The 12,847-nt window shown below is 45.8% G+C and overlaps 1 protein-coding gene across 1 annotated transcript in view; it reads left to right on the top strand.

Annotated features, from left to right (window-relative positions):
• Positions 1-243: 243 nt before the first annotated feature.
• The window catches only part of LOC135544989 (phospholipid-transporting ATPase IG-like), a 66,722-nt gene continuing 54,118 nt past the window's right edge, over positions 244-12,847 (top strand). The window contains 7 exon segments of the mRNA XM_064972665.1: positions 244-295; positions 442-470; positions 3,924-4,043; positions 4,389-4,448; positions 9,047-9,128; positions 9,131-9,165; positions 10,630-10,719. Coding sequence (XP_064828737.1) covers positions 244-295; positions 442-470; positions 3,924-4,043; positions 4,389-4,448; positions 9,047-9,128; positions 9,131-9,165; positions 10,630-10,719 — 468 coding nt within the window.

Raw genomic sequence — 12,847 nt, 5'->3', positions numbered from 1 at the left:
ATGCTCTTTTTAGTAGATCACTTTTATTCCGCAGTTGCATAGCCTATAGAAATGGGCTCTCATGAAGTGTTTGATTAGATTTTCGACGGCACTTGCATTGAGTGATTAGAGAAACAATAGAGTGCTGAGTACCAGGCAGTTAGCAACTTCGGTAGGCTACTAAGGACCACCACCAGCAGCAGCATCAGAGCTTGGAGAAGCTTAATTAGTGACTAAACGGTCACATGGAAGTTCACTGCCTTCATGACTCGTGACCGCCGGTGTGGCGGTGATACGGTCCCCGCAACAGCCCTAGGTGAGTCACCTTTCCATAGGGTGGTCATATTAGTGTTGTAGGCCAAACCATTCTGATGCTACAGACAATTTTGTGAGAAGCCCGATTTTCGAGATGACTCACGGTCTGACAAACACCGTTGTGGTCTCTGCCCCCTTTCACCACAGATGCGGAGGGCCGCCATTTGGCGGATGAGGTGGATTGAGACGCAGCCCATACAACAAAGAAAACCATCAAAGAAAACCAACAGACAGATTTTGTTTTTGTTTATTATGCAAATTCGATTTCCATGGAGCCGTAGATATTGACTCAAGGATTGACTCAAGTATTGACTCAATGCATTCACTGTGTTAAAATGCAAAACCAAGACTTGGTGTATCGCAAGCTACAGTAAGTTTTCCCACTTTCACCTACAGTGTGTTTGTCTTTTGTAAGTGGCTATATGTTCCTTGTTCTACTTGCTGTGACAATCTTGGACATGTTTTTGAGGAACAATAAGTCCCATTGCAGACTGGACGACCACAGGCTTTGGTCAGCATTGTTCAAAAAACACTTATGTATTTCCTGTTTAAAAAAAAAAACACTTTAACACCTTCCCACAGTTTTTCTGCGAGTTGTAAACATTTTCACAACCCTCATTTTAGGCGATGCCCGAGGCAGGAGACTGCATTGCTTTTACACAGTGGCACTTGAAGTACGCAGCGTCTCATTTGTATTCATACCCTGTATGGACAGTGAATGATGAATGAATCAAGAAAAAGCATTTATTGAGTATGGCCACCTGTTAGGGCCTTCATCTCTCAACGCGGACACCTGTTAGGGCCTTCATCTCTCAACGCGGACACCTGTTAGGGCCTTCATCTCTCAACGCGGACACCTGTTAGGGCCTTCATCTCTCAACGCGGAACGCGGACGTCTCTGGTCTTGGAAAAACATTCCCAAAATCGTCACTTAGCACTTCTGTCAATAGCTTGCTTTACTAGCCTACTGTATTCAGCTCCAGATGGATCCCAAAGTAACAAGCTGTCTCCGCCTCCCAAGTGTAATGCAGGCCAGTCCACAGTACACGAATGGTACGGAACACTGTCTGCTACTGGAACAATGGGCCTTTCCCATTCAACAGTAGCTCCTTAGGACTAACCAGTCCTCAATTCAAGTTGCTGTTGTCCTATTAATGAACTATGGTGCTACTCGGTACGGTCTGTGAATGGCAGTCAGGAGCACTTTGAGAACTACAATGGGTCTTTGTGTGTGAACCAGTGATAGAGGTGCCACCATACTGTCATGATGGTACGATGTCTCTTAAAGTCACGACAGTCTGAGCTGTTGGCTAATTTTAGATGTGAAGTTTGAAGTCGACTGCAGTCACTGGTGGGAACCATTGACTGCAGCTGGTAGGTTCTGTGACTAGGTGAATGTGAGATTGTAACTGAGTTAATAAGAGTGCAAGCAGACAAGATGGAGGGAGAGAGGAGAGTGCCAGCACTGCAGTGACAAACTGCATTGGTGTTTTGTATGTGGTCTGTTATGCGCTCACTGTTAACTAGCAGATTAGCTTTATATAGCAGTTTTTGCTGTTGGTCATCCTGATTGTCTTGATGAATGTCTGTTGGCATCACATCTGGAGCATTGAAATCGATAAGCTACTTGTGTTCCCAAAATCTACACAGTTCAGTCCGTTTGTGTGCTCTTGGCAGTTTTTGGTTGGTCCATTGATGTGTGCTCATTGCATCGTTTCCATCTGGTTCCTACTGGGGTTTCCCTGTGTGCTCCTGTGGCTGAGGCCAAGTAAGTATCGTGCTAATATCGTATCTTGAGGTCCCTGACAATTCACAGCCCCCCTACCACCACACAAACAGGCCTACATGTTTGTTGATATTGCCTGTTGTGTTGTGTTATCAGTGGAGCTACTGTACTGGAGCTTACGGCTCTCCTCCAGTTCCCCTTTATGGGGAAGTTGGCCCTTTAATCTACTTCATTTTCTCTTCTGCCCGGAGAACTATTTGAAACGGATGCTCTGATTTGAAATAATAACATGGCCCTGCGTTGCTACATTTGCCCTCAGAGTAGTCAAAATCAGATGTTGGTGTACGTGCAGGGATGTCAAAAGCGGGTGTCGTTGACTCGTTGGTGCACGTGCAGGGATGTCAAAAGCGGTGTCGTTGACTCGTTGGTGCACGTGCAGGGATGTCAAAAGCGGTGTCGTTGACTCGTTGGGCCACGTGCAGGGAGGTCAAAAGCGGGTGTCGTTGACTCGTTGGGGCCCGTGCAGGGCGGTCAAAAGCGGGTGTCGTTGACTCGTTGGTGCACGTGCAGGGAGGTCAAAAGCGGGTGTCGTTGACTCGTTGGGGCCCGTGCAGGGCGGTCAAAAGCGGGTGTCGTTGACTCGTTGGGGCCCGTGCAGGCGGTCAAAAGCGGGTGTCGTTGACTCGTTGGGGCACGTGCAGGGCGGTCAAAATCGGGTGTCGTTGACTCGTTGGGGCCCGTGCAGGGCGGTCAAAATCAGGTGTCGTTGACTCGTTGGGGCACGTGCAGGGCGGTCAAAATCGGGTGTCGTTGACTCGTTGGGGCACGTGCAGGGCGGTCAAAATCGGGTGTCGTTGACTCGTTGGGGCACGTGCAGGGCGGTCAAAATCGGGTGTCGTTGACTCGTTGGGGCATGTGCAGGGCGGTCAAAAGCGGGTGTCGTTGGGGCACGTGCAGGGCGGTCAAAATCAGGTGTCGTTGACTCTTTGGGGCATGTGCAGGGCGGTCAAAAGCGGGTGTCGTTGGGGCACGTGCAGGGCGGTCAAAATCAGGTGTCGTTGACTCGTTGGGGCATGTGCAGGGCGGTCAAAAGCGGGTGTCGTTGGGGCACGTGCAGGGCATGAAGAGGTACTGTAGTCTCCAGTGTTCCCTTTCTCCATGCCCTGCACTTCACACCTCATGAAACCAGCAAGTAGGAGATTTCCTTATGAGGCTCATACAGCAACAAGCTTAGGACTTCATTTTACAAGGGAGGACCAGCTGTATTATGTCTCCTTTTGAATTTCTTCCAACAGACCCACAACTCGCATCCACACTGCTTTGCTCATTTGACTGCAAAATCAGATTTGCCGTGTCCAGGCATGTGGTATGCAAACACAAATTCAGAGACGCCCTCTGTTCCCACAGAATATGCTTTGACCGAGCTGACCTCGACAGCACCTGCAGTCACAGGCATTTATTTTGTTAGCATACATCATGATATCAGGGCCCACTCAGCCCCGAGCTCCACAAGCCACTTGTCGTGTTCACTCACAGAAACCAAGTGACAACAGCCAGTATCCACTTTGAGATTATGTTCAGGTGCTCATTGCTTCTGCTTCCTCTCTTCACCTGAGTTGAGCAACCCAGCACCCACCAACCAGCCTTGTCTGTCAATTTCACTTGGAGATTCAGGCCTCAAAAGCACCAAGCCCCTTTTTTTCTCTGGCCAGTTGATGTATAATATAAAGTATCTCCTTCAGTGCTAATTATTATTTTGTGTGAGGGTAACTATGCCTGTATTGTTTTTGTGTATCTGGGTAACTGCCTGTATTTTTTTTGGTGTATGGGGGTAACTGTGCCTGTGTTGTTTTTGTGCGAGGGTAACTGTGTGCCTGTGTATTGTTTTTGTGTGTGTTGTCAGTTTGGCTCGAAGAGGGCTTGCCTGCCCCTTCACCTGGACACCCAGGTTGCTGTTGGCTTTGTGGATTGCAGTATGGCTGTGATATGCACCATGCCACTGTTGTCTGCTGGTTCTCCAGGAGTAGCTCACCCCTGTGTGTTTTGCATTGTGGTGGTGGCCGGCTGCCAAGCAGAGATGGGTTTTCAGGAAGGGAGGGGGGAGGGTGTTGCTGCACATGATGGAGATGGAGGTGTCTTTAGAGAATGTACTGTATTGTACACCTATATTGTAATCGGCATTATAAAGGTGGACAAAATTCCAACCAGACATGATGGAAGCTATTCTAATTGAATTTTGTCATGGTTGCACCATCCTGTTGGTAAACAGGATGGTGGTTTATCTCGCCAGTTCATGTTTTGAGAGAAACCAGAACTCGGTACCAGTCAGTTCCTAGATGTCAGTTCCTAGATGTTTTGCCCGTTGTAGGTCTTGGAAAAGAGACGGGACACGGTGTCGTCAGACTGTGATGTCTTCATCCGGGGTTTGGTAATGGCTGAATGCAGCATTCTGTTGCCTCCACCTTGAATACCATGCGTTTTTCGTCTCCGTACCTCTTCCTGTTTAACAATGTGTGCCTAATTTCCTTTAAAGCATAATCTAATAATGTAAAGTTGGGAGCTCTAGTCAATCCTCTAATGCACTGTTTATTTCCCAGCAGTTGGGTCTCGGCTCAATTGAGTGTTCCATGTTTGTTTTATTGATCCGCATCTCTCTGTAGCTAATGCATTTTCATCGAGCAGGAATCCACTGTCAAACTTTGACGTCCTGGCACTTCCTCTATAATTTTGCTTTTGCGGCCTTTCATTATTGGCTTTGATCTGCCTAGTTTGTCCTTTGACTAAGAGGCAAAGATAATTCCATCAATTTGACTTTTTCCTTACATTAGCCTTTCCTTATATAGCTTGGCCTCGGCTGCACTGTTTTTGGAGATGATTATTGCCATCACGTAACGGTGCAAAAATGAATTTGGCCCTATGGTCTGACCCTCATTATTTTACACTGACATTCCCTCCTAAATCGATGACCATTCAACACAGCTGTTCTTATCTATTGGACCCCAGGGAGTTTTCATTGGACCTCTTCCTCTTTTTAATATGCAGTTTAATTTAAGGCATGATTTGTATCCTCTGAAGTGTCTTATGTTTCTGTTGAAAACGGTCCCAAATGTCCGCTTCCATGAAATCTAGTTTGTGTCTGGTTGTTCAATAACTTCTTCATTTGTTTAAAATCCCCAGTCAGTGTTTGCTTACTGTGGCTCTAACCTTGAGGCAGCATTGCAATGTCGTCGCTCTCGCGGTTAATGACTCCCATAGAGAGAGACTGTCTCAGATGAAAAGTAGGGTAGCAATGGGTAATAACTAACCCACAGTGGTCTGAATGGGGAAACGGGTATACAGTCAAAGCCAAAGGCACTGAGAATATTTGTATTCTCTGCTTCAAGGCTCATTTTTGTAAATTGTTTCTTTATTGGCAGTGTGAAATTTGCATTGTCCAGGGAGGGTGAGTTGTGTGTGTGTGATCACTTAGTTTCTGTGCTGCCTGCTTTTACCCAATATTCTGTCATTAGGGATGCATTATGTGTTGTCTTGTTCACAGCTTTCTCAATCTCTAATGGTGTTATTCTGACGGAAGCAGGCATTTTTGAAGTGTACTTCACTGAGTACCTTGGGGAGAAAATGATCCGAGTGGAGGGTCCCTCGGAGGGAGAACGGTTGAGAATAAGATGCACTTCTTTTGGTCGGTCCCACTCTGTAGTGTGGGCTACAGGTTACGAGACCTATTTTCTGTTTTGAAATAGAAAAACCTGTATGTGTTTTGTCCTTGGAACTGGTTGTGCTTCCTCTCCCTCACTCTCTCCCCTCATCGCCCTGGCACGCCGCCCTCACTCTCTCCCCTCATCTCCCTGCCACGCCGGTCCATCCGGTCTGTCCTGTTGGAGGAGCGCTATGCTGTGCTTGGTGGGCAGTGCATTACAGGTTTGACAGCTACACTGAGGTGTGAACAACGCTTCCTCTCTCTCATGCCTGACGGAGCATTATGCAATCACTTGGCTCTTCCCAGACTGGGAGACAACAGGACTGTCTGCATCTCAATTTCTGCACAGGGAGACATTTGCCTTTTGAAATCTCACTCCGCCTTTAACGAGAAGCATGTTGTTCCTCATATGCGTAGCTAATGAGGCGCCCTAGACTCGAGTCTGTGCTTTGATCTAAGCTGTCCCCAGTACAGTCGGTGGACACCTCAGTGTCTAGCTGGCTTTTGTTCACACTTCACAGGCACTGTGGCGTTTGGTCCATGATCAGATCAGCTGTCTGTCGGTAGCGTCTCTGACCGACGGCTGTCAACGCCACACATGGCCCCAGTGTATTAGGTCTACAGATCGTTTAGCTGGAGAACCTTAATAATTCACTTCCTCCGTAATGGCTGTGGAGCTTGTGCTTTTAACCAGGCAGAAGCACCTCATATAGGCTCTGTGGCTTGGGGGGGGGGCTGGTGTTGAGTGAAGGTGCATAAGAGAGAGTAGTTCTGAAATCATGGGTGTCCTTTCCAGTTAACCTCTAGCGTCGAGCAATCCTGTATCCGGGAGCGTAATTATAGCCGCAAGCTCATTACCATAACGCAACGTTAACTATTCATGAAAATCGCAAATTAAATGAAATAAATATATTGGCTCACAAGCTTAGCCTTTTGTTAACAACACTGTCATCACAGATTTTCAAAAAATGCTTTTCAACCATAGCTACACAAGCATTTGTGTAAGAGTATTGATAGCTAGCATAGCATTAAGCCTAGCATTCAGCATGCAACATTTTCACAAAAAACAAGAAAAGCATTCAAATAAAATAATTTACCTTTGAAGAACTTCGGATGTTTTCAATGAGGAGACTTTCAGTTAGATAGCAAATGTTCAGTTTTTCCAAAAAGATTATTTGTGTAGGAGAAATCGCTCCGTTTTGTTAATCACGTTTGGCTAAGAAAAAACCCTGAAAATTCAGTCATTACAACGCAAACCTTTTTCCAAATATCGACATGGCAAATTTTGTTTAGAATCAATCCTCAAGGTTTTTTTCACATCTTTCAATGATAAATAATTTGGGGCAGTTGACTTTCTCTTCTGAACCAAATGGAAACATGCATGCACCTGGAGATTACGCAATAGTTTCGACGGAGGACACCGAGCGGACACCTGGTAAATGTAGTCTCTTATGGTCAATTTTCCAATGATATGCCTACAAATACGTCACAATGCTGCAAACACCTTGGGGAAACGACAAAGTGTAGGCTCATTCCTTGCGCATTCACAGCCATATAAGGAGACATTGGAAGACAGCTCATCCAAAATCTGGCTGACTTCCTGTATGAAATTTCATCTTGGTTTCGCCTATATCATTAGTTCTGGGCCACTCAGACAATATCTTTGCAGTTTTGGAGACGTCAGTGTTTTCTTTCCAAAGCTGTCAATTATATGCATAGTCGAGCATCTTTTCGTGACAAAATATCTTGTTTAAAACGGGAACGTTTGTCATCCAAAAATGAAATACTGACCCCAGAGGTTCAAGAGGTTAAGGGATGGGGAGGGGGGGGGGTGTTAGTGCGTCTTTCCTCCCCGTCTCATCTGTTCTCTTGAGGAGAAGGTGGTGCCCCAGACCAGGGGAGAGCTAGAGGGATACATTTGATACTCCCACTTGACAGGATACGGGAAAGATATTGACTCAGTCTAACAGTGTTCTTCCTGAACCTAGAGATGGGCCTCAGCTGTGGGGGAGAAAGTCATCCTTACACTCAAGCTCTTACCCTGTGTTTCACCCAGATTGCCATTTTAAGGAAGATGAAAGAATTGTGCTTTGAGTACAGGTGACCTTGTGCTGGGGGAAACCGGGAGTCTGGTTCTGCCTGCTGACCCTGTCTACCATCCTTGCTCTGTCTTCTCTCTGGTCATGTGAGAGGGCCTTGGTCAGCAGAGCACAGTGCATTGAAGTGACTTGGCCTTGCCTCCTCCGCCGCCTCCTCAGTCTACATCTGAACAAGCGATAACGGAGCCCATAAATCTGGTGTTAGCAGCCTCTTCTCCCCAGAGGCAGCGCTTTATAACTGACTAATCATCGACTGTCCACCTTGGAGGGAAGAAATGAAACTCATTACTGAACTGGTCCACCCTCCATTTTGGCCCGTTGACCCATGTAATACTTTCCTTTGTCCCCCGTGAAACCTCAGCTTGCGTTCAACAGCTTTTTCCGGTGCGCCGTTGCTTTTGACGTTTGCAAAGAGCTTTTGTAATTATTTTCTGCACCTCCGACTGGATGGTATTATATTATGGTTCATGGCCTTGATTTGAATTTATATTATGGACCTGAAAGACTTAGGACTTTGACGTTAAAGAAAGGAAAACGGTTTTCCACGACCCGATTTGCGCTGTTGTAGAGGTGAGAGCAGTATAGTTGTCACTGATTTTGCACTGTGGTAGAGGTGAGAGCAGTATCGTTGTCACTGATTTTGCACTGTGGTAGAGGTGAGAGCAGTATCGTTGTCACTGATTTTGCACTGTGGTAGAGGTGAGAGCAGTATCGTTGTCACTGATTTTGCACTGTGGTAGAGGTGAGAGCAGTATCGTTGATTTGTTTCGTTCCCCATGTGTTAATGTGGACTACATCTTCATTTACTGACCGTGGGAGTTATGCACAAGCCATCTTTGCAGTGGACTTGAATAACATTTCCCCCCTTGCCGACTGAACTCGGCGGACTGGAGCGCCATCGCATAGGTATTTGTTTTTTTAAATACAGATTTTAGCAACCAAAGAGTAGCCCAAAGTTATATAGAACAATGTTTTAATTTTATGTGACGTCGGAGCTCCAGTCCTCCCACACTAGTCGCTGCTAAACTCCATCGTAAAACGTGGAGTTGAATCGTATAATTTCCCCCAGGGTTTAGTCTGCTGGTTCACGGCATTAGGCTACTGTTTACATTTCTAAGGTCTCCTGGGGTGTTCCGGTGTTGTCTAAATGTCAGCTAAAGCCATATATTTACACCTTGTATACATGGCTCTGAATGTCTTCTAATTCTGTCTGTTCATCTCTCTCTACAGTTTGGTAGGGACGAGAGGAAGGTAGACAGCAGGACCATCTACGTAGGCCACCGGCCCTGTCCCGCCACCGAAGCTTTAATCCCCCCAAGTTCTGTGACAACAGGATTGTCTCTTCCAAGGTAAGATATACTGCCATGTTTTACACCGTCGACCTGTGGTCTGCACAACACCTTAAAACGAGTGGATGTTTCGTACCATGCGTGTATATTTTCATGCTCCCCCCCCCCAATGGAAGGCCACGTTTGCTTGTGGGACCCATCCTCTGCTCGCTCGACCACTCTGCGCTCTCCACTCAGTGTTCGCTTACGCAGTGATGTTTCATCTTGGTGGATGACCCTCTCTCCCTCCACCTCTTGAGTTCTAAGTGTCCTCTTCTCTAGCATGTTCTCTTTTCCCCTCCTCCCACTGGCTCCCCGCATGCCCGTCTTCCTCCCCAATGGAAGGCCATTATTTGTCTGTCAGGAGAGCTCCGTCTGTGGTGGTAAAATACACTGCTACTATTGATGTACCAGCAGGCAGGGGTGGCGATTCAAGCTGCCCTTCTGGTTCTCTGAGCCCCCCTAAATCTCTCCCCCCTGTCAGGGCTAAGGGTGTGGGTCTGAGAAGGAGGGCTGGCTGGGGGTTTAGATTCATGTATATGAGGATGCAGGGGAAGAGAGAGGAAGGGGATTTTTATAGTGGTGCAGAGGGTCCCACTGGGAATGGGCCAATCAATGTCTCTCGTCCTCCAGTGTGACCGTGTAAACAGTCGTTAATTACCCTGGCTGTGGTGTTTACACTTCTACCATGCACCTGCTTCCCATTATCCTGTTCCTTACAACTCCCTCGCAGTTCCTTCTCTCCCTGAACTATCTTCCCTCACTCTATCCTCCCTCATTCCCCTTCCTCATTCTCTCCTCACTCTCTCCTGCCCTCCCCCCTCACGCTCCTCCTCTTATTACTACTCTCTTCTCTCTGGCAAAATGAAATGATCCCTTTCTGCTACCGTTTGCATTTCAGCACTCTGTCTCCATGCAAATACGTTCCTCTACACTCCCCTCTCAACAGTGGTGTGTGTCACTGTTTTCCTCCACCTGAATTAGCCTGTTGTGTGGTTTAAGGTGCCACCGGGTGTTGTTGGGCTGTCTCGCGGGGAATTGTCAACATAAGAGTATCTCGTTCAGCTTCTGTGTGGAGTATCCGCAGTCATGCCCACTTAAAAGAAAGAGCGAAAAATGTAGGATCTGCTGTCAACTTAAGGTAATCGTCTCTCCTTTCAGGGCTGGGCAAATTTAAGGAGAGACGTCGCTAATCCAAATCATTGGAATATTTGCAGGCCCCCCCAGGGACTGAGGGCAGTCTGGCTCCCTGGGTCTCAGGTGGTTCAGAGGGCAGCACCAACTCACTGGGAAAACACGCGCACAGGATGGAAATGATTTAATATGTCCTACTAGTCCTCTACTGTAAAGACGTTGAAAAACAGGGATGTCAGAGAACTGTAAAATAGTGGTTTACAGAGACCCAGGATCCAGTGGGGAGGCTTAGATTGTTTTTCTCATGTGATTTCATTGGTGCCTTCTCTCTCTCTCTCTTTGTCTTTCCAGTACACGGTGTGGAACTTTCTGCCAAAGAATCTGTTTGAGCAGTTCAGAAGAATCGCCAATTTCTACTTCCTCATCATCTTTTTGGTGCAGGTGAGTTGTGTTTATGCGTCTGTGACTTGTTTGTATGCGCTAATGTTAAAATGGCTTGTTAGGTTTTGTAAAGAGAAACAGAAGACCCATATGTGTTCCTGGGAGTCTAACCTTTCAGTGATGGGGTCATAGTATGTAGCTTAGACCGTTCAAAAGATAGTGCAATATTTGTAGGAAGAAAACAGAAACCACTTAGTTTATTGCAACCACATCTAGCGGCTAGCAGAAGTTACTGACAACCCTGGTTCTGTGAACCAACTCTTTTTTTATTTTTTCTCAGTATCTGTCCCCTAGTTTGGGGAAACGCTGCTATAGCTTGTTCTCCATCTTTTGTAATAGTGAGCCAACATGTTTTCAGCACTTTTTTAATTCCCTGACTGATTTTAAAATGACATTTCTCATGCTCTTTCGTCTCTCTGCAGCATATAGTAAGTAATATGTTTGGAACGTCTCAAATCTCAATCAAATCACAGTATTGAATTGTAATACATATAGAATTGTGAGCATCATCATGCATAGCATATCGGCACAGAAGTATGGTGCTATATCGTACTGTGAGGTCCCTGGCAATTCCAAGCCCTATTATGTTAGCCAAACCCAGCCCTGATATGTATTTAATATTTTTATACCAATTCACAGTTGAAGTCGGAAGTTTACATACACCCTAGCCAAGTACATTTAAACTCAGTTTTTCACAGTTCTTGACATTTAACCCTAGTAAAAATTCCCTCTTTGGTCAGTTAGGATCACCACTTCATTTTAAGAATGTGAAATGTCAGAATAAAAGTAGTGATTTATTTCAGCTTTTATTTCTTTCATCACATTCCCAGTTGGTCAGAAGGTTACAAACTCAATTAGTATTTGGTATTATTGCCTTAAACAATTTAAACTTGGGTCAAATGTTTCAGGTAGCCTTCCACAAGCTTCCCACAATAAGTTGGGTGAATGTTGGCCCATTCCTCCTGACAGAGCTGGTGTAACTGAGTCAGGTTTGAAGGCCTCCTTGCTCGCACACAGTTTTTCAGTTCTGTCCACACATTTTCTATAGGATTGAGTTCAGGGCTTCGTAATGGCCACACCAGTACTTTAACTTTGTTGTCTTTAGGCCATTTTGCCACAACTTTGTAAGTATGCTTGGGGTCATTGTCCATTTGGAAGACCCATTTACGACCAAGCTTTAACTTCCTGACTGATGTCTTGAGATGTTGCTTCAATATATCCACATTGTTTTTCTGCCTCATGATGCCATCTATTTTGTGAAGTGCTCAAGTCCCTCCTGCAGCAAAGCACCCCCACAACATGATGCTGCCACCCCAGTGCTTCACGGTTGGGATGGTGTTCTTCGGCTTGCAAGCCTCCCCCTTTTTCCTCCAAACATAACGATGTTCATTATGGCCAAACTTTTCTATTTTTGTTTCATCAGACCAGAGGACATTTCTCCAAAAAGTACGATCTTTGTCCCGGTGTGCAGTTGTAAACCATAGTCTGGCTTTTTTATGGTGGTTTTGGAGCATTGGCTTCTTCCTTGCTGAGCGGCCTTTCAGGTTATGTTGATATAGGACTCGTTTTACCGTGGATATAGATACTTTTGTACCTGTTTCCTCCAGCATCTCCACAAGGTCCTTTGCTATTTTTCTGGGATTGATTTGCACTTTTTGCACCAAGTACATTCATCTCTAAGAGACAGAACGCTTCTCCTTCCTGAGCGGTATGACGGCTGCGTGGTCCCATGGCGTTTATACTTGCGTACTATTGTTCGTACAGATGAACGTGGTACCTTCAGGCGTTGGGAAATTGCTCTCAAGGATGAACCAGACTTGTGGAGGTCTACCATTTTTTTTCTAAAGTCTTGGCTGATATCTTCTGATTTTCCCATGATGTCAAGCAAAGAGGCACTGAGTTTGAAGGTAGGCCTTGAAATACATCTACAGGTACACCGCCAATGATTTTAATTAGCCAATCAGAAGCTTCTAAAGCCATGACATCATTTTCCGGAATTTTCCTAGCTGTTTAAAGGCACAGTCAACTCAGTGTATGTAAACTTTTGACCCACTGGAATTGTGATACAGTGAATTATAATTTAAATCTGTCTGTAAACAATTGTTGGAAAGTGACTTTTGTCATGCAC

Source organism: Oncorhynchus masou, chromosome 9, assembly GCF_036934945.1.
Source record: "Oncorhynchus masou masou isolate Uvic2021 chromosome 9, UVic_Omas_1.1, whole genome shotgun sequence".
Classification (NCBI taxonomy): domain Eukaryota; kingdom Metazoa; phylum Chordata; class Actinopteri; order Salmoniformes; family Salmonidae; genus Oncorhynchus; species Oncorhynchus masou.
Note: the sequence above shows the minus strand (reverse complement) of the source record. Positions and strands in the feature narration are given on the sequence as shown.